Source organism: Tachysurus vachellii, chromosome 26 (genome assembly GCF_030014155.1).
Source record: "Tachysurus vachellii isolate PV-2020 chromosome 26, HZAU_Pvac_v1, whole genome shotgun sequence".
Taxonomy (NCBI): domain Eukaryota; kingdom Metazoa; phylum Chordata; class Actinopteri; order Siluriformes; family Bagridae; genus Tachysurus; species Tachysurus vachellii.
Genome location: NC_083485.1, coordinates 1,300,375 through 1,322,384, shown reverse-complemented (window position 1 = coordinate 1,322,384; position 22,010 = coordinate 1,300,375). Strand labels below are relative to the sequence as shown.

The 22,010-nt window shown below is 38.6% G+C and overlaps 2 protein-coding genes across 2 annotated transcripts; both read right to left on the bottom strand.

Annotated features, from left to right (window-relative positions):
* Nucleotides 1-1,642: 1,642 nt before the first annotated feature.
* LOC132840948 (histo-blood group ABO system transferase-like) lies at nucleotides 1,643-2,657 on the bottom strand. Its single transcript, XM_060863049.1, has 2 exons — nucleotides 2,498-2,657; nucleotides 1,643-2,358 (listed from the first exon to the last, which is right to left on the bottom strand). The coding sequence occupies exons 1-2, from the start codon at nucleotides 2,650-2,652 to the stop codon at nucleotides 1,668-1,670; spliced, it is 846 nt and encodes a 281-aa protein (XP_060719032.1). The 5' UTR covers nucleotides 2,653-2,657; the 3' UTR covers nucleotides 1,643-1,667.
* Nucleotides 2,658-14,016: 11,359 nt separating this feature from the next.
* On the bottom strand, nucleotides 14,017-21,473 carry LOC132840826 (histo-blood group ABO system transferase-like). The gene is made up of 7 exons (XM_060862833.1): nucleotides 21,395-21,473; nucleotides 18,013-18,048; nucleotides 17,759-17,785; nucleotides 17,632-17,676; nucleotides 15,656-15,688; nucleotides 15,354-15,488; nucleotides 14,017-15,214 (listed from the first exon to the last, which is right to left on the bottom strand). The coding sequence occupies exons 1-7, from the start codon at nucleotides 21,451-21,453 to the stop codon at nucleotides 14,524-14,526; spliced, it is 1,026 nt and encodes a 341-aa protein (XP_060718816.1). The 5' UTR covers nucleotides 21,454-21,473; the 3' UTR covers nucleotides 14,017-14,523.
* Between the last annotated feature and the right edge of the window lie 537 nt (nucleotides 21,474-22,010).

Sequence of the window (22,010 nt, the reverse complement as noted above, 5' to 3'; positions counted from 1 at the left end):
CTGAGGTGGCTCGGGCATCTGTTCCGGATGCCTCCTGGACGCCTCCCTGCGGAGGTGTTCCGGGCATGTCCAACCGGGAGGAGGCCCCGGGGAAGACCTAGGACACGCTGGAGGGACTATGTCTCTCGGCTGGCCTGGGAACGCCTCGGTATTCCCCCGGAGGAGCTGGAGGAAGTGTCTGGGGAGAGGGAAGTCTGGGTGTCCCTGCTCAGACTGCTGCCCCCGCGACCCGGCCCCGGATAAGCGGTAGAAGATGGATGGATGGATGGATATATACGTGAGATTCCGCAGTCAGTATGTCAGAAAAATAAGTTTGTGTGTGATTTGCCTACACTGTTATCATCAAGATACAACCAAATATAGCAGAAATTAAATTTGCATTTTTTTTACTTTTTTCCACAGGATGAGTGCAAGAAAATAAGTTCGAAAAAATGTTCCAGAATATTACACAAATTACACAAATCAATATCTTACACTGTTGCTAAGTTAATGCAAATAACTTTCAAATAATCATTACATTTCCCATCCAGGAGAAAAGATTTATTTAAGTTAGCTTTCAGTTTCAGCCCTTTACCTGTCAGGAGGTTTTACTTTCTTGGCAAAAAGGCAACTCAAATTTATCCTTTTAAATTAATAACAAAAAACATGTCAAGTCTAAAGCAACATTCTACATAAGTTCATGAAAAAAAATACTTTTTCTTCTGATTTTTTATAAGCCTGCAGATGGACCTACACCTGGGTGACTCAGAGTTGTGAGGTTGATGGACATACAGTATGTTGGGTAAATTAACTTGAAGTGGGATTATCTACAGCAGTTTTGTGTGTTGAAAAAGAACCCTAGCGCATCTTTTAGCCCATTCTTTACTTTTTTCTTTTCACAGCAGTTTTTCTGTTTCCTCAAAAGAATCCGGTGACATCCAGCGCACTTTTGTGTTTTTGTGCAATAATCCAGGGCCTGAAGTAAAAAAAAAGTTTTAACTTGTTTTAGCACACAAACCGTCACAAATCCTGTAAATTTCCATACTAGATCTGGTTCTGATAAATGGAGATGTGAACATGGTGCATATTACATCATCACAAACAAAAGCTGTAGTCTGAATAGCAGGGTGGTGCATTAGATAATGCAGCATCTCACAGCTCAAGGGCTTCATCCTAAGCTCGCGTTGTTTATATTGAACATTTTTGCTGAATGTCATTACAGGTTTCGGTCAGGTTCTGTCACCATCTTTTCATCAAGAAACCATCAAGTATTTCAGGCCTATGGAAAGTAATGGCATTCATTGTGTAGGTTTCCATATATCTCACGCTTGAAGACATTGAATTAGAATTTCTGGTTTTATTGTATCAAAGCAACCAACAAAACATTGTTACCACCCCAGATATACAGAAACCTTTAAGTTCAAAAGTGTTAATGCATAAGTCTTAGTGACATTGTCAGCAGATATAGCAGTGATTCAATACAAATTCAATAAAGAGTTCAAATAATAAATAGGAACCATCACATGAAGATTGGAAGAAAGAATTTTAAGTCCATGAACATTTAAATCAGTGTGAGATGGCGAGCTATAAAGTAGTGGCGCTTCTTCAAGATCAGTTTCATAAGCAGAACAAAAATTCACAAAACCTTTGGCCACATTTTATTTTCATTTATTCAATATTGCTGTGCATTAAGGGTTGGGTCGAATCTCAGCGTAGTTCTTGACCACCTGTGAGAAACGCACCACTTTCATGAAGCTGGGTTTCTGTTTTCGGTCATCCCACACGTATTCAGGTGAGAGCAACTTGGTGGGTTTGTTGTACAGGAAGTACTTATTCAGGTGAGACTCTTCCTGCCAAACCGCTTCGATCTTATTGGCTCGGTCCACATCCAGCTGCATGCGGCACGTCTTCACCAGCTTGAGCACTTTTTCGGGGCGTCCTCCGATCACGGCCCCTATGTAGTAATAGTCTCCTTCGTCTAAAGGGATGTAAGCCTGAGATTCGGGACGCCGCTCATACGTGAACTGTTCCCGAGAACTTCCAAAAAACCAGGCATGCAGCGCGCCGACAAGGTCACCCAGAGACTCCGCCCCCCAGTGAGCATAGAATTTGGAGTCGACGTCGAGGCTGAAAATGTAGTCTGCCTTGTTGAGGAGTTCGTATTGGATGAGATTCTCAATCATCTCCATCCTGCGTAGCAAGATTTCCTGCCAACGGTTCAAGGTTGCTGTTTTTATCACGGTCAGCTGACGCCCCTCACCCAGTGTTACTGCGGGAACCTCATCCGGGAGATCTGTAATGATGTAATAATGCACTCGGTAGCCCACCATGAAGTGCTGCTCCGCAGACTCTAGGAGGTCCTTCAGGAAACGCACATACCTGCAGGACATGATACAGTTTGTATATAACCTACTGTAAAAGTGATTTGACATTACATTTCTCCAGCTTGCTACAGATTCAACCTCAGTTAACACTCACAGCTTGGACCCCACAATGCCCTGTACTTGGCATGACTTACTTGCCCAGAGCGAAGACGATGGTTGCCACGGTGATATTCTGTTGTTTGTAGATGGCGTCAATCACTGTCAGGTCAAATGTATCCTCCCATACAATCGGAGCTAACCACTGAGATGTTGTGGCAACATCTGGCCGACTGACCACACACACACACATACACACACACATGCAAACACACAAACTTAAGCTTTTGTCTGGCAAGGTACAGATAGGTGGCAAATAAAACTAAAACCCTGCCTCGCTTGCTCACTCAAGTTCTCTCGCTCTCTCTTTCTTTCTTTCTCTCTCTCTTTTGCTTTACATGCGCACACATTTACTCACCTACTGCTGACACTGGGCTGCTTGCATGCCGTTCTAATCAAAAGAAAAACAGAAAAAAAATGTATTGAATATATAATATATAATCATTTTTTTTTTCAAAACCAATTTCATTTCATTCATTTATAAAGAAAAGATGAAGCACTGATAGGCAAATTGGCAAGATGTTATTTGTGTTAGTATTTAGTTATATAATTAGTTTTTGTAATAGTTGTTATTATTATTATTATTATTATTATTATTATTATTATTATTATTATAAAGTGTTTTTCAGTCTCTGGGTCACCACTGATAAACAGGTCACTCCAGGTCCATGGCACTGCTCTGCACAATGGAGTTCCCAGAAGAGTGTTTTGTTTATTGACATCAGTTAATGTGGTGTTATAACACCATCCCTGGTGATTAGACTGTTTGGTTATGTTCTATAATCCTGTTCTATAACCCCTGACTACGGTGGCCGAGAAGTGCAAAACACATTAACAAATCCGAAAACAAATTAACAAATCCGAAAACAAAATAACAAATCCCAAAACAAATTAACAAATCCGAAAACACAACGACAAGTCCGAAAACCCAGAAATGGTAGTGTATCTTTTTTGAATGGAAACTTACCGATCATTGGACAAGATACCTGTCAGATATAAGATATATCATATATAAGATATATCATATATATATAAGATATACAGGTATGGAATCTTATGTGTAATGTGTAAAGTTCTCTGTTTAAACATAAGAAAATAACAGAATTAATCCACAGTAATCCATTCCATCCATCCATTCCAACTTTTCCCTGCGGCAGACTGTTGAACTTCATTTATAACTTGAGTGACAGGTGTCTTGTCCAATCACAAACTATACCAACCGGGTTGTCTGAAATGTCGTTGTGTTTCCTGATTTGTTAATTTGTTTTGGGATTTGTTAATGTGTTTTCGGATTTGTTAATTTGTTTTGGGATTTGTTAATTTGTTTTGCACTTCCCGGCCACCATACCTGACAGATAGTGTTGTCCAGGGTGATAAGGTGCTACCAGACAAGATGGCATTTTATAAGACCAGAAATCTCAGCAAGCAAAGTTCTTAATGTGTCCGTGTCTGTACACGAACACAACGGTAGTTATCCCTGGAAATTATTTACCGATTCAAAAATTTCCGACAAATTTGGAAAGTCTTCAGGACAGAACAGTTTCTCTGTTACTGAAACTGCATTGTTTGTATTATTAACTGCTTACTAATGAAGCTGGTGATCCATCAAGCAGGATCAGGAGCTGATTTGTTTGGCAGACATAAAACTTTAGCATAAAAGCAATCGTTGTGGTTGAATAAAAGAAAAGAATATGTTCTGCATGACTGAGAAAACGTGATGTGTGTGTGTGTGTGTGTGTGTGTACGTGTCCTCACCCTATAGGAAAGTGTAAGTCCATTTGAACATCATGTTTTTCTTCCCTACAGGAACAACAGGTAAAGATTAACTGCATATACAGTACAGATATATGAGTAACAGTAACACACTTGTGTGTGTACTCACACAGTCGGTCTGCACTCCAACGCATCACTGAAAACACAAAACACACATCATCTGGGGTTATCACACACTTAATAGAACATTGATTTGCTCATCTTCAGCAAGTGCTTTCATCCAGGTTTCATCCCCAGGAACACTGGGTGAGAACACTGGGTGAGGTGAGAATACCTGCCCCTCGCAGGGCAAAGTACACACTCTCATTTACTGTAGAGCTAGGGGGTCAGAGTAGGGGCAGATTAGAGCAGCCAAGCTTACCTAAACCAGGAGGAAATGTAGCTGAACCTGAAGAGTAACATACACACACACACACACATTTTGAACCAAAATATTTGTCTAGTTGTGCATGTGATTATTTATACAACAAAACTATAATTTATTCGGCAACAATCCAAAATTATGGAAAAATAAAAGTTGAAATAAAATCACTAGCAAATTAACTGTAGTGTGAGATTACGACGAAATCCGTGTTTGTTATTAATCTGTCTTTAAAAACACCAGAATAGCTATAAACATTTCCAAACGTTCTCAGGAGTTTTCTGGAGATTTGACCCATTTGTGCCCAACTGAGTCTGCGTCACTGCAAATACAAAAAAACCTTCATGCAAACTCTGTATTTAAATGTTTTCTGTATTTGCTACGTGTTGACCCTGTCAGTCATGCAGGATAGCTTCAAATGAAAGGGGTTTAATAAATAATAAAGACAACACAGTAAAAGACGATAACTTAAAACAATACAAATGACGCCACATAACAATGACTAACCATAACTAATGATTCCGCGCTGCCATCGGCAACACGGCTCACTTAAATACAAAAGACAATGAGACACAATTAGGAACAGGTGTGTTGACAGGGAGGGGCAGACAAAGGCGGGGCAGACACGTGACAAGGAACTTCCGGGTTTGCAACTTTTTTCTCTGAGAAAATCAGTAATATCAGAATGGCAATAAATACGGCCTCATATTGTAATGTGGTCAGTCAGTCCTCATTACAATAACCTCAGAAATTTGTCATTTTCTCAGAATTTGACATAATTGATATAAAAACCTTGGAAGAAACAGTACAACATCTTAAAGCATCAACTTGCAGCCTTGACACCCTCCCCACATCCTTTCTCAAAAAGGTACTTAACTGCTTAGAAACTGACCTCTTAAAAATAATAAATACCTCTCTGCTCACAGGCACTTTTCCAGAGTCCCTAAAAACGGCAATTGTTAAGCCTCTCCTAAAAAAGAGTAACCTAGACAAAACCATACTTAGCAACTACAGACCAATCTCAAATCTTCCTTTTATAGGCAAGATCATTGAAAATTTTGTTTTCAATCAGCTGAACAAATTCTTAAACTCAAATGGCCAATTTTCAATCTGGTTTCCGCCAGCATCACAGCACAGAGACAGTGCTCATAAAGATAATAAATGATATTCGCTTAAACTCTGATTCAGGTAAAATATCAGTGCTGTTGCTACTAGATAGTGCTGCCTTTGACACGGTAGACCACACCATACTCTTACATAGACTGGAAAACTGGGTAGGGCTTTCTGGGATGGTCCTCAAATGGTTTAAATCATACCTAAAAGGGAGAGGTTACTATGTGAACATAGGTAACCATAAATCTGAGTGGACATCCATAACATGTGGAATCCCACAGGGCTCAATTCTTGCACCACTTCTCTTTAATTTGTACATGCTCCCAATTGGTCAAATAATGGAAAAGGACCAAATTGCTTACCACAGCTATGCAGATGACACCCAGCTATACTTAGCCCTGTCCCCTAATGACTACAGCCCCATTGACTCTCTATGTAAGTGCATTGATGAAATTAACAGTTGGATGCGTCAAAACTTCCTCCAGTTAAACAAAGACAAAACCGAAGTCATTGTATTCGGAAATAAAGATGAAACTTCAAGGTTAACACACACCTTGACTCTAGGGGTCTAAAGACACAAAATAAAGTCAGAAATCTTGGTGTAATTTTAGAGAATTTTTAGAATTCTGACCAGAACCAAAAAACTGAGCACATCACTCCAGTCCTCAGGTCCTTACACTGGCTTCCAGTTACATTTAGAATAGATTTTAAAGTATTGTTACTCGTTTATAAATCACTTCATGGCTTAGGACCGAAATGCATTACAGATATGCTAACTGAATATAAACCAGTCCTGTCTATAAAAAAGTCCTGTCATTCTGGTTCTCAGGGTTTAATGTAGTTACGCATCAAAATTCTTCTCTGTTCTGGCTCCTAAGTGGAGAAATGAACTTCCTCTAGATATCAGAACCGCTGAGCCGCTGACTGACTTCAAACCATCGATGAAGATCTACTTCGTCCTAAACACTTCAACTTGCACTAGTTTAATTTAAAAAAAAGTTTTTCCTGTGTGCGCTATATTTAGATTTAAATCTGTTCATGGAAAAAATAAAACAAAATAAAACAAACAAACAAACAAACAAACAAACAAACAAATAAATAAATAAAATTATAATGACATACCCAAGGAGTAAAGCGATGATAAAAGTAAACAAAAGACATAAATTCTGTCTTGTGTGCATTGTAATGTTCTTCGAGTGAGTTCTCCTCAAGTTAGCTCAGTCTGGTATGGAATAAAAACACTGTCAATAATAATCGTACATAATTCTAATGAAAAACTGTCAAAAATACGTCATCACGTTCACAGGCATTACTATCCAAGGGAAGATGAATCGATTCCAAGAAGTGCGCATGCGCCCTGTAGCAATTTTGGCTCGCAAAGCAAGGTAAATATTTATAAGTAATTATAACGTGTTATAGTGACTCCTAAATATTTTAACCTATGTTGAAATTGACGGTAATGGAATTAAGGTTACACTTATTTGGTCTGTTCGTCCGGTGAACAGGCCGTGTAAACTTTATTAATTCTATGAGGGCGGTATCTTCCCTTTTACTTTATACCGTAATTTTAATTAAATCAACTTAATAGAGCATGTAGTTCAGACCAGATGTTGCAGGTACCTCACATTTGTGAGCGATACTCAGAGACAATCACTTGTGGAACAAAAATATGGCGTTTAATGAATGAGACAAACACAACATAAAACTAACTACACAAACAAACAAAAGAAATAGAGAAAACAAAAATGAAAATTAAATACACAAAAGAAATTGAAATTGGGGAAAGGGAGGAAGAGACTGGAAAAGAAGAAATTAGAAAGGAAGGAAAGGAATGGCAAGCTTAGACTTCAAAATTAAATCACACCCTGACTGGGAAATCGTCACGGAAACTTAAATTCACCTTAAAGACTCAATACAAGGTTCCTACTTGAAATACGCATCTAAATTGATTGGTAGAGGAAACTGTTACTTGCATGGGCTTGTGGCACAAGAGTCTGGATGCAACAGAGAAATCTCAGTCAGGATGGGGTCAGACGTTTTTCCTGAGGATGGTTCTGGGAAGTGGAGCTTGCCGGAAGTTCTCTGAAGGAAGATGGAGTTGTCTCTAAGCTGTTCCGAAAATTTGACCACGGATTGGTGGTGTTTGTGACAATTTAAAGGTCCCGAACTCCACCCATCTTTGGGGAGATGGCCAATACAATTCAGTTTCGGAGGGAAAAACTCTCTTTGTTTCAGGTGTCTGTGGGCGTGGTTTAGCTATTAAACTTTTAGATAACTTTAAAGTTTTTATCCAAGGTGTATTAAGACGGTATAGCGCCTTTCGTGCTCAAATAAAATACACCATTGATTGAAAAATGAGTAGCTGATAATTTTGTGGTCATTTGGATACTAAACATGAAGGGGAATGATGGTATAAAGGCATCGGTACATTATATACACAGATCAGTAATCAAAGTGTAGCTGATGTTACTACGATATTGTGTTCTGATAAAAGGAGAAAGAAACAAAAATGAAACACAAAACAAAATGCATTTTCATTAGGGAAGTGAAAAACAATTTTGTATACATCCTGACATCAGACCTTAAAAGGACATACAGCCTTAGAACAGGTATACATTAACATGCCAGGATCGGTAATCAAAGTATAATTGATGTTAGTCCAGTTGATATTAGTCCACTGATATTGGACAGTCAGCACAAGAAAGAAGGTCCAAGTCAAATGGGCAGTCAGTGCAGCAGGAAATGGCTAGGTGTGAGATTTTTGATAGTTTTTTCCTTCTTGACCAACAATATGAAAAAACGCCAAAAGGAGAGACAGAATTACAGCTTTGTAAGAAATTACAGAAATTGCACCCAAATTCCACTCCAAGGTACACATCTAAAAGAGCTCATTCCTAAAAAGGTTTAAGTATCATAAGGTAATACGTTTAGGACTCTAAACGTATAAAGTTGATTCAATTATAAATATGGGAACGGCAGCAGGACATTAACAACTGTAACAATACCAAGCCAAGGTCTGCGTGACCGCAATGACCATTTAAAGGGACTATTTGACTGATAACAATTGTAACAATAACAAGACAAGGTATATGTGACCGTGATTAACATTTAAAAGACATCTGGCTAAATAACAAGGTGTGACCCAGCCATTTGGGAGACACTCAGTTCTTACGCTCAATACACATTCGAAACAGAACTTCATTTAAACTACAAAGAGGAAAACTGTATATAATGCTTGAGCAGGATTTGCTCGGGGTTCTTGTTGACTCCGATGAACCCAAAGTACGTCAGGTATTTTGTCACTGATCTTCACCATCATCATCTTATTTTTTACACTACGCATTTTTTATTTCTTACATTGGCGAGCGACCCAGCGAGGATTCCAAAAAAAAAAAAAAAAGTGATTATAGCTTGTTGCTCTCTGAATGACTTTGCGGAGGGTCTCATCATGTTCCTTTACTGAGGGTGCTGCGATGAGAATGTCGTCCATGACACTTATTGCCCCGCTGATGCCCTCAAGCATCTCATCCATAATACGCTGAAAGATCTCCAGTGCGCATTTTAGGCCAAAAGGTAACCTAAGCCACCTATATCTACCAATGGGCGTGTTAAAGGTTGTCAAAAATGATGATGCTTCATCTAGTTCTATTTGTAGGAAACCAGATTTTGCATCCAAGACCGAGAACACTTTAGCACCAGGCATTGCGGAGACTACCTCTTCTATAGTTCGCATCGGGTAATGTTCCCTCTTTATGACCTTATTCAAGTCGCTTGGATCAATGCAGATCCTTATCTTGCTGTTACGGACAGCTGCTACCATTGAACTCACCCACTCAGTCGGCTGGCTGACTTTTGTGATGTAACCGTCTTTAACCATCTCATGCAGCTTCTCTATTATTTTCTTTTTTAGTGCAGCTGGTTGACGGTGGACAGGATGGACTACACCTTTTGCATCAGGATCAATTTTAATTGTGTATTTGCCTGGTAAAGTTCCAGTAGTGCGAGTCAGCTCTGGGTAATCGTCTAGTCCAGTTGGCACTTTTTGTTCCGTTGCAGTGTGACCGTAATGTGTCTTATTTTCTTTGTTAGTAGGCTGCAATGCATCGAGTCGCATAACTAAGCCTAATGCTTCTGCTGTTGCACCGCTGAGTACATTTTCCTGAGAGATTTCCACAATCTCAAATTCTGTTAAAATCTCAGCATCCTTATATTTAGCCAGAAGGTCAACCGCAGCTATAGGCTTCAGCTTGTGGTTAGAGTAGGACTTCAGCACTTGATTAGAGCATCTGAGCTCACCTTCATGCAGGAGTGCCTGATAACTACTTAAAGTCAATGTGTTACATCTTGCACCAGTATCGATTCTGAATGGCACCTTCTGAGACAGAATTTCAATGTCTGCTTTCCATTTATCATCACTGTGCTCATTTGTTTGTGTGATATTTATGCTCAGCATCTCATCATCTTCTGATTCTGATTGCAGCTGCACACTGACTGCGTTTACTGATCTTTTTCAGCATACTGCCACCCAGTGGTTCGGTTTGTGACAGTATGAGCATACAGAGCCTCTTGCTGGACATTTACCTTGGTTCCACTTATGCTGTGGGTCTTTGCCGCAGCTTGGACAGTTTTTTGGTTGGTTTGCATGTATTTCTTTCTGCACAAATTTTGTCTGATTTTTCTGAAATGTTTTCTTGTTTGTTGCTTGGTATTTTGTTTTCATCTTTACTGCTTGCACTTGGGATTCTTCTTCTCTGACAATTTTAATTTGCTTCTGTGACAGTTCAAACTGCTGGGCGATTTCAATTGCTTTTGGTAGCGTTAAATCTTCCCCTTTGTCTAACAGTCTCTCTTGGATGCGCTTCTCTCTGACACCCGCGATTATTGTATCGATTAACATATCATCTGGATCACCAAACTCGCAATCCATGAGCAGGAGTCTTAAATCCTTCACAAAGTGATCAAAACCTTCCGTGACTCCTTGTTTTCTTTGTTTAAAACGGTGTCTGGCTATTCTCTTATTTTTCCTCGGCCTTATATATATATATATATATATATATATATATATATATATATATATATATATATTTATATATATTTATATATATATATATATATATATATATATATATATATATATATATATATATATATATATATATATATTTCCTCGTGCCGAACTTGTCTAGGACTTTAGACGGGTCATCTTCCTCACCTTCGCCCCAGTGTAGCGTCTTATATATCTCTCTGCCCTGCTCACCGATCCACGGGCCCAGCCAGCCTGCACGCTGTTTAGCTGTTTGCACGATAGCGGGCCGTTAAAGACGAATGTGACGTGGCTCCGAAATCTTTCAAACTCCTGGAACAAATCTGGTGCATCCCAGTCGATTTTAGGGTGATCAAACTGTGATGACGTCATACTTTGTTTATTATCTGTTCCTGACAGACTTCTGACACCATGTAAAGTAATGCGACTGACACACAGCTTCAGTAACAAGACATGCTCGGTTCTTTACTACGTGCTGCAGTGCATATACAAAGCAGTAGGAGTCATAGCATCAACTACGGAGCACTTAAAGAAACACTGCCAAAATGACAATACATTACAAGAACTGAATTGTTTTTGTCTGTACCGTTTGTGCAGATTGTTTTTTTTGAGTACTAGAAAGTCTGGATGAACCGAGATGGCGAGCCTAGCCTGCGAGACTAGAAGATGATCTTTAACGGAGTGGCCAGCTGTTGATTTGTCACCAGAGGAATCCTGATTTATGTCGAGAGTGCCAGTTAAGGCATTATTCACACACAGTAGTGTTACAATAAGTAAACTGGAGGACAAGGAAATTAATGTTTACTTAAATACACATTCACCGAACTTTGGATCCATATTCCACATTCACTTACAGACCAATTGAACATTTAAGGGGAATTTACTTTATTTTTCTACTATTTTAAAGAGCTCTTCTTTCTTTTTTTTTGTTTCAACATTATTGTGCCATTTATTGTCAATTTTATGTTGTAAGTAGGCAATAAAATTGTCAGTTGTTCAACACAGTCGGGGCTTCTCTTGTGAATTGGCCCAACCTACCTCTCATCGAACCTAGGTAGAACCTAGGTACCTTTAGTTACTTCCACAAGATCAATACCATAGGCGCTACATAAGGATGGATGAGATTATGGATCTTATTGACTGTAAAGAAAAGCGGTACCGCTCAAATAAAAATGCATAGGGATGTGACAAAAATCCACTCTGGGCTCAATGAATTAATACAGGCTCTTCATCAAAATTATCGTCCATAAAAGAAGACGGCATTTCATTAATTTTACATTTATGTCATTTAGCAGACCCCCTTACCCAGAGTGACTTATATTTTGTTTCAATTTCTACAACTGACCAATTGTGTCCACAAAAGCTTGGTGGACCTGGGATTTGAACCCATGACCTTCTGAGCAGTAGTCCAACACCTTAACCACTGAGCTACCACATCCCACATTTGCTTTGATGCTCTCTGTGTAACTAAAATGTGGGCAATAAATGAGGTGTTTAAACGTCGCTTCCACTTTAAAAATGGGAGGAGACCGAAAGAAACTCTGGGTTTACCGAAGAAAACTGCTCCCGACCAGGTAAGGTTCACAGAGTAAGTTACTATGGTAACTGACTCTGAATATAAGTTAGCTCTCTTTCAGAAACGGGCTTAACTTAACCTGCTTTCCCGGGTTTAACATAATTCGCTTTCTGAAATGGAAAACCCAGAGTTTCCCTTATTTCAGGGTTAACATACTCGGAGTTTCCACTTAACCTGCTTTCTGAAACAGGCCCCAGATGTTGTAAATAGCTATATAATTAAAAAAATAAAATAAAAACAAAGTTGTGTAAAAAGACAAGTAAAGTTCACTTATCATCCTGATTCACATCAAACAAACAACACAGACAAACTAGAAGAAAGATTTTGGGTATAGACGAACTGATACAAATAAGGATCCTGGAACTGCATTATACCCCATTGTGATGCTGATTATTTGGGAAATAAAAGCGCCAAAATATTTAGTTGTGGTTATTGAGGTTATGGTTGATGCAAAACCCACACAAACTCATTTTTCTGAAATAATTATTTCTGTATTTAATGTGGATTATATACGTGAGATTCTGCAGTCAGTATGTCAGAAAAATAAGTTTGTGTGTGATTTGCCTACACTGTTATCATCAAGATACAACCAAATATAGCAGAAATTAAATTTGCATTTTTTTTACTTTTTTCCACAGGATGAGTGCAAGAAAATAAGTTCGAAAAAATGTTCCAGAATATTACACAAATTACACAAATCAATATCTTACACTGTTGCTAAGTTAATGCAAATAACTTTCAAATAATCATTACATTTCCCATCCAGGAGAAAAGATTTATTTAAGTTAGCTTTCAGTTTCAGCCCTTTACCTGTCAGGAGGTTTTACTTTCTTGGCAAAAAGGCAACTCAAATTTATCCTTTTAAATTAATAACAAAAAACATGTCAAGTCTAAAGCAACATTCTACATAAGTTCATGAAAAAAAATACTTTTTCTTCTGATTTTTTATAAGCCTGCAGATGGACCTACACCTGGGTGACTCAGAGTTGTGAGGTTGATGGACATACATTATGTTGGGTAAATTAACTTGAAGTGGGATTATCTACAGCAGTTTTGTGTGTTGAAAAAGAACCCTAGCGCATCTTTTAGCCCATTCTTTACTTTTTTCTTTTCACAGCAGTTTTTCTGTTTCCTCAAAAGAATCCGGTGACATCCAGCGCACTTTTGTGTTTTTGTGCAATAATCCAGGGCCTGAAGTAAAAAAAAAGTTTTAACTTGTTTTAGCACACAAACCGTCACAAATCCTGTAAATTTCCATACTAGATCTGGTTCTGATAAATGGAGATGTGAACATGGTGCATATTACATCATCACAAACAAAAGCTGTAGTCTGAATAGCAGGGTGGTGCATTAGATAATGCAGCATCTCACAGCTCAAGGGCTTCATCCTAAGCTCGCGTTGTTTATATTGAACATTTTTGCTGAATGTCATTACAGGTTTCGGTCAGGTTCTGTCACCATCTTTTCATCAAGAAACCATCAAGTATTTCAGGCCTATGGAAAGTAATGGCATTCATTGTGTAGGTTTCCATATATCTCACGCTTGAAGACATTGAATTAGAATTTCTGGTTTTATTGTATCAAAGCAACCAACAAAACATTGTTACCACCCCAGATATACAGAAACCTTTAAGTTCAAAAGTGTTAATGCATAAGTCTTAGTGACGTTGTCAGCAGATATAGCAGTGATTCAATACAAATTCAATAAAGAGTTCAAATAATAAATAGGAACCATCACATGAAGATTGGAAGAAAGAATTTTAAGTCCATGAACATTTAAATCAGTGTGAGATGGCGAGCTATAAAGTAGTGGCGCTTCTTCAAGATCAGTTTCATAAGCAGAACAAAAATTCACAAAACCTTTGGCCACATTTTAGCTTATTTTCATTTACTCAATATTCATTTCTTGTTCAAAGAATTCTTGGATGAAAGCAACATCACAGAAGAAAGAGTAAGTGTAAGGTTCTACTGTAGATATCTGCAAAAATTTGAGAATGTATCTTACGCTAAAGAAAGAAGGAAAACTATTCTAAAGAAACCTTGCAGGAATGTTTGCTGAACATCATGCAGTAACATGCTATTGACAGATTTGGTGTCACATCCAGGAATCACATCAAGAAAAAAGGTGAGTGAAAGCAAGAAAAACTCATGTTTATTTGGTGAAAACCTGTACTGTCCTGCTGAGGCACGTTGTGCATTAAGGGTTGGGTCGAATCTCAGCGTAGTTCTTGACCACCTGTGAGAAACGCACCACTTTCATTAAGCTGGGTTTCTGTTTTCGGTCATCCCACAGGTATTCAGGTGAGAGCAACTTGGTGGGTTTGTTGTACAGGAAGTACTTATTCAGGTGAGACTCTTCCTGCCAAACCGCTTCGATCTTATTGGCTCGGTCCACATCCAGCTGCATGCGGCACGTCTTCACCAGCTTGAGCACTTTTTCAGGGCGTCCTCCGATCACAGCCGCTCCATAGTAATAGTCTCCTTCGTCTAAAGGGATGTAAGCCTGAGATTCGGGACGTCGCTCGTACGTGAACTGTCCCCGAGAACTTCCAAAAAACCAGGCATGCAGCACGCCGACAAGGTCACCCAGAGACTCCGCCCCCCAGTGAGCATAGAATTTGGAGTCGACGTCGAGGCTGAAAATGTAGTCTGCCTTGTTGAGGAGTTCGTATTGGATGAGATTCTCAATCCTCTCCATCCTGCGTAGCAAGATTTCCTGCCAGCGGTTCAAGGTTGCTGTTTTTATCACGGTCAGCTGACGCCCCTCACCCAGTGTTACTGCGGGAACCTCATCCGGGAGATCTGTAATGATGTAATAATGCACTCGGTAGCCCACCATGAAGTGCTGCTCCGCAGACTCTAGGAGGTCCTTCAGGAAACGCACATACCTGCAGGACATGATACAGTTTGTATATAACCTACTGTAAAAGTGATTTGACATTAGATTTCTCCAGCTTGCTACAGATTCAACCTCAGTTAACACTCACAGCTTGGACCCCACAATGCCCTGTACTTGGCATGACTTACTTGCCCAGAGCGAAGACGATGGTTGCCACGGTGATATTCTGTTGTTTGTAGATGGCGTCAATCACTGTCAGGTCAAATGTATCCTCCCATACAATCGGAGCTAACCACTGAGATGTTGTGGCAACATCTGGCCGACTGACCACACACACACATGCAAACACACAAACTTAAGCTTTTGTCTGGCAAGGTACAGATAGGTGGCAAATAAAACTAAAAACCTGCCTCGCTTGCTCACGCAAGTTCTCTCGCTCTCTCTTTCTTTCTCTCTCTCTTTTGCTTTACATGCACACACATTTACTCACCTACTGCTGACACTGGGCTGCTTGCATGCCGTTCTAATCAAAAGAAAAACAGAAAAAAAAAGTATTTAATATATAATATATAATCATTTACTTTTTTTCAAAACCAATTTCATTTAATTCATTTACTAAAGAAAAGATGAAGCACTGATAGGCAAATTGGCAAGATGTTATTTGTGTTAGTATTTAGTTATATAATTAGTTTTTGTAATAGTTGTTATTATTATTATTATTATTATTATTATTATTATTATTATTATTATTATTATAAAGTGTTTTTCAGTCTCTGGGTCACCACTGATAAACAGGTCACTCCTGGTCCATGGCACTGCTCTGCACAATGGAGTTCCCAGAAGAGTGTTTTGTTTATTGATATCAGTTAATGTGGTGTTATAACACCATCCCTGGTGATTAGACTGTTTGGTTATGTTCTATAATCCTGTTCTATAACCCCTGACTACGGTGGCCGAGAAGTGCAAAACACATTAACAAATCCGAAAACAAATTAACAAATCCGAAAACACATTAACAAATCCGAAAACAAATTAACAAATCCGAAAACACATTAACAAATCCGAAAACACATTAACAAATCCGAAAACAAATTAACAAAACACATAAAAAAATCACAAAACAAATTAACAAATCACAAAACAAATTAACAAATCCGAAAACACTAACAAATCACAAAACAAATCCGAAAACACATTAACAAATCCGAAAACAAATTAAAAAATCACAAAACAAATCACAAAACAAATTAACAAATCCGAAAACACATTAACAAATCCCAAAACACAACGACAAGTCAGACAACCCAGAAACGGTAGTGTATCGTTTTTGAATGGAAACTTACCGATCATTGGACAAGACACCTGTCACTCAAGATATACAGGTATGGAATCTTATGTGTAATGTGTAAAGTTCTCCGTTTAAATATAAGAAAATAACAGAATTAATCCACAGTAATCCATTCCATCCATCCATTCCAACTTTTCCCTGCAGCAGACTGTTGAACTTCATGTATACCTTGAGTGACAGGTGTCTTGTCCAATCACAAACTATAAGAACCTCTTCCGGGTTGTCTGAAATGTCGTTGTGTTTTCTGATTTGTTAATTTGTTTTCTGATTTGTTAATGTGTTTCGTGCACCGATTCAGACAACCCGGAAGAGGTAGGTATAGTTTGTGAATGGAAACTTACTGATCATTGGACAAGACACCTGTCATTAAAGATATACAGGTGAATGAAAGGTGTCTCATCCGATGATGGTAAGTTTCCATTCACAAACTATACCAACCGCTTCCGGGTTGTCTGACTTGTTAATGTGTTTTCGGATATGTTAATTTGTTTTGGGATTTGTTAATTTGTTTTGGGATTTGTTAATTTGTTTTGGGATTTGTTAATGTGTTTTCAGATATGTTAATTTGTTTTGGGATTTGTTCATTGGTTTTTAGATTTGTTAAATTGTTTTGGGATTTGTTCATTGGTTTTCAGATATGTTCATTTGTTTTGGGATTTGTTAATGTGTTTTCGGATTTGTTAATTTGTTTTGCACTTTCCGGCCACCATACCTGACAGATAGTGTTGTCCAGGGTGATAAGGTGCTACCAGACAAGATGGCATTTTATAAGACCATAAATCTCAGCAAGCAAAGTTCTTAATGTGTCCATGTCTGTACACGAACACAACGGTAGTTATCCCTGGAAATTATTTGCCGATTCATATTTTCCGACAAATTTGGAAAGTCTTCAGGACAGAACAGTTTCTCTGTTACTGAAACTGCATTGTTTGTATTATTAACTGCTTACTAATGAAGCTGGTGATCCATCAAGCAGGATCAGGAGCTGATTTGTTTGGCAGACATAAAACTTTAGCATAAAAGCAATCGTTGTGGTTGAATAAAAGAAAAGAATATTTTCTGCATGACTGAGAAAACGTGATGTGTGTGTGTGTGTGTGTGTGTGTACGTGTCCTCACCCTATAGGAAAGTGTAAGTCCATTTGAACATCATGTTTTTCTTCCCTACAGGAACAACAGGTAAAGATTAACTGCATATACAGTACAGATATATGAGTAACAGTAACACACTTGTGTGTGTACTCACACAGTCGGTCTGCACTCCAACGCATCACTGAAAACACAAAACACACATCATCTGGGGTTATCACACACTTAATAGAACATTGATTTGCTCATCTTCAGTAAGTGCTTTCATCCAGGTGTCATCCCCAGGAACACTGGGTGAGAACACTGGGTGAGGTGAGAATACCTGCCCCTCGCAGGGCATCTACTCGTGTACACACACTCATTTACAGCTAGGGGGTCAGAGAAGGGGTAGATTAGAGCAGCCAAGCTTACCTAAACCAGGAGGAGGTGTAGCTGAAGTAAATAAATCTGAAGAGTAACACACACACACACACACACACACACACACACACACATTTTAAACCAAAATATTTGTCTAGTTGTGCATGTGATTATTTATACAACAAAACTATAATTTATTCGGCAACAATCCAAAATTATGGAAAAATAAAAGTTGAAATAAAATCACTAGCAAATTTACTGTAGTGTGAGATTACGACGAAATCCGTGTTTGTTATTAATCTGTCTTTAAAAACACCAGAATAGCTATAAACATTTCCGAACGTTCTCAGGAGTTTTCTGGAGATTTGACCCAAAACTCTGTGCCCAACTGAGTCTGCGTCACTGCAAATACAAAAAACCTTCATGCAAACTCTGTATTTAAATGTTCTCTGTATTTGCTACGTGTTGACCCTGTCGGTCATCAAGCAAATGCAGAGTTTTTGTGTGACACTTATAAGTGTCACAAACAGGAAGGAAGGAGACAGACCCGTATGCAGGATAGCTTCAAATGAAAGGGGTTTAATAAATAATAAAGACAACACAGTAAAAGACGATAACTTAAAACAATACAAATAGTCTGGTTCCTCTCAAGGTTTCTTCCTTTACTAATCTAAGGGAGTTTTTCCTTGCCATTGCTGCCTGAGTCACCTCAGACTTGCTCTTTGGGGATAAACACATAAACACATATACAGTACATACACACGTACACACGCACTGTGAACTATATTTTGAATTTTGAATTTTTATTATATTAATTCTCTATATTACTCCTTTTGCTTATCTTCTGTTCTATGTTTACGTTCTGTAAAGCTGCTTTGAGACAATGTCCATTGTAAAAAGCGCTATACAAATAAACTTGAATTGAATTGAATTGATGAGTGTGTGTGTGCCCTGTGATGGGTTGGCACTCCGTCCAGGGTGTATCCTGCCTTGATGCCCGATGACGCCTGAGATAGGCACAGGCTCCCCGTGACCCGAGGTAGTTCGGATAAGCTGTAGAAGATGAATGAATGAATTGAATTGAACAAATGACGCCACATAACAATGACTAACCATAACTAATGATTCCGCGCTGCCATCGGCAACACGGCTCACTTAAATACAAAAGACAATGAGACACAATTAGGAACAGGTGTGTTGACAGGGAGGGGCAGACAAAGGCGGGGCAGACACGTGACAAGGAACGTAAACAAATTCACATGGCCAAAAGTCCGGGCTGAGTCCTGACAATAAGGAAGTCAGCATGTATGCTTTCTGACAACAAATGCAATGAGTTTGCAACTTTTTTCTCTGAGAAAATCAGTAATATCACAATGGCAATAAATACGGCCTCATATTGTAATGTGGTCAGTCAGTCCTCATTACAATAACCTCAGAAATTTGTCATTTTCTCAGAATTTGACATAATTGATATTAAAACCTTGGAAGAAACAGTACAACATCTTAAAGCATCAACTTGCAGCCTTGACACCCCCCCCCCCCCCCATCCTTTCTCAAAAAGGTACTTAACTGCTTAGAAACTGACCTCTTAAAAATAATAAATACCTCTCTGCTCACAGGCACTTTTCCAGAGTCCCAAAAACGGCAATTGTTAAGCCTCTCCTAAAAAAGAGTAACCTAGACAAAACCATACTTAGCAACTACAGACCAATCTCAAATCTTCCTTTTATAGGCAAGATCTTTGAAAAGGTTGTTTTCAATCAGCTGAACAAATTCTTAAACTCAAATGGCTATCTGGACAATTTTCAACCTGGTTTCCGCCAGCATCACAGCACAGAGACAGTGCTCATAAAGATAATAAATGATATTCGCTTAAACTCTGATTCAGGTAAAATATCAGTGCTGGTGCTTCTAGATCTTAGTGCTGCCTTTGACACGGTAGATCACACCATACTCTTACATAGACTGGAAAACTGGGTAGGGCTTTCTGGGATGGTCCTCAAATGGTTTAAATCATACCTAAAAGGGAGAGGTTACTATGTGAACATAGGTAACCATAAATCTGAGTGGACATCCATGACATGTGGAATCCCACAGGGCTCAATTCTTGCACCGCTTCTCTTTAATTTGTACATGCTCCCAATTGGTCAAATAATGAAAAAGAACCAAATTGCTTACCACAGCTATGCAGATGACACCCAGATATACTTAGCCCTGTCCCCTAATGACTACAGCCCCATTGACAGCCCCATTATGGTGAAATTAACAGTTGGATGCGTCAAAACTTCCTCCAGTTAAACAAAGACAAAATCGAAGTTATTGTATTCGGAAATAAAGATGAAACTCTCAAGGTTAACACCCACCTTGACTCTAGGGGTCTAAAGACACAAAATAAAGTCAGAAATCTTGGTGTAATTTTAGAGTCTGACCTTAATTTCAGTGGCCATGTGAAAGCGATAAGCAAATCAGCTTACTACCATCTCAGAAGTAGAGCCAGAATTAGATGTTTTGTCTCAAGACAGGACTTGGAGAAACTTGTTCATGCTTTCATCACCAGCAGGGTGGATTATTGCAATGGACTCCTTACTGGGATCCCCAAAAAGACCATTAGACAGCTGCAGCTCATACAGAACGCTGCTGCCAGAATTCTGACCAGAACCAAAAAATCTGAGCACATCACTCCAGTCCTCAGGTCCTTACACTGGCTTCCAGTTACATTTAGAATAGATTTTAGTATTGTTACTTGTTTATAAATCACTTCATGGCTTAGGACCGAAATACATTACAGATATGCTAACTGAATATAAACCAAGCAGACGACTCAGATCATTAGGATCAGGTCAGTTAGAGATACCAAGGGTTCATTCAAAACAAGGTGCGTCAGCATTTAGTTATTACGCCACCTATAGCTGGAATCAGCTTCCAGAAGAGATCAGATGTGCTTCAACAGTAGACACTTTTAAATCTTTAACATATTTTTTTCTCTCTTATAAACTGTTTTCTAATTTCTATGTAAAGCACTTTGAATGCCATCTGTGTATGAAATGTGCTATACAAATAAACTTGCCTTGCCTATTCTACAGGTATAAACATTAAAAAAAAAAAACGGTCTGTCATTCCGGATCTCAGGGTTTAATGTAGTTACGCATCAAAATTCTTCTCTGTTCTGGCTCCTAAGTGGAGAAATGAACTTCCTCTAGATATCAGAACCGCTGAGCTGCTGACTGACTTCAAACCATCGGTGAAGATCTACTTCGTCCTAAACACTTCAACTTGCACTAGTTTAATTTAAAAAAAAAAAAGTTTGTCTTTGTGCGTTATATTTAGATTTAAATCTGTTCATGGAAAAAATAAAACAAAATAAAATAAATAAATAAGCAAATAAATAATGAAACAAACAAATAAATAAATAAAATTATAATGACATACATACCCAAGGAGAAAAGCAATGATAAAAGTAAAGAAAATATCTAAATTCTGTCTTGTGGGCATTGTAATGTTCTTCGTCGTGAGTTCTCCTCAAGTTAGCTCAATCTGTATTTTGATCTGTGAGTGTGTGTGAGTGAGTGTGTGTTTGGAAGTGGAAGAGTGGGGCTTGAATGTAAACGCAGTAATATAGAGGGGTGTGAGTGTTTGTTTTTGTGTGTGTGTGTGTGAGATGAAGTAATTATATTGACATACGTGTCCTCTATTGACACTTGTTTTCGGATTGCGTAGGAAACCCTTCCACAATCCCACTAAAGGATGTGTCCTAGTTTGCACGGGTTAGTATTGAAAACACAAAATCAACAATTAGAGTTGCTCTTACCTTGAACGCAGGTATCCTTCGAAGTCCCTCGGTCTTCTAACAAAGGTTCTGCTCCAAGTTCTTCTACCTATTCTATTGTTTGAATCTTTAGATGAAGGAGTCAGACTTAGACCTTTTTGTCTTTTCAGGATCCTCACAATGGGAGGCCTTGTTTTTATTTAAAGTAGTGTAATACAAATAGGTGTGTGTAATATATGTAATGTAAAAGAAAAGAAAATTACAAACAAAATCTCCTTCAAAT

What these genes read in the sequence shown, in the direction of transcription:
- LOC132840948 (XM_060863049.1), bottom strand. Translation starts at nt 2,652, where the DNA reads ATGTGTGTGTGTGTGGTCAGTCGGCCAGATGTTGCCACAACATCTCAG. An exon ending in ATCGTCTTCGCTCTGGGCAA is followed by an intron (nt 2,359 to 2,497) that starts GTAAGTCATGCC and finishes CATGTCCTGCAG; the next exon opens with GTATGTGCGTTTCCTGAAGG.
- LOC132840826 (XM_060862833.1), bottom strand. Translation starts at nt 21,453, where the DNA reads ATGCCCACAAGACAGAATTTAGATATTTTCTTTACTTTTATCATTGCT. An exon ending in GACTTACACTTTCCTATAGG is followed by an intron (nt 15,689 to 17,631) that starts GTGAGGACACGT and finishes TCTTTTGATTAG; the next exon opens with AACGGCATGCAAGCAGCCCA. An exon ending in ATCGTCTTCGCTCTGGGCAA is followed by an intron (nt 15,215 to 15,353) that starts GTAAGTCATGCC and finishes CATGTCCTGCAG; the next exon opens with GTATGTGCGTTTCCTGAAGG.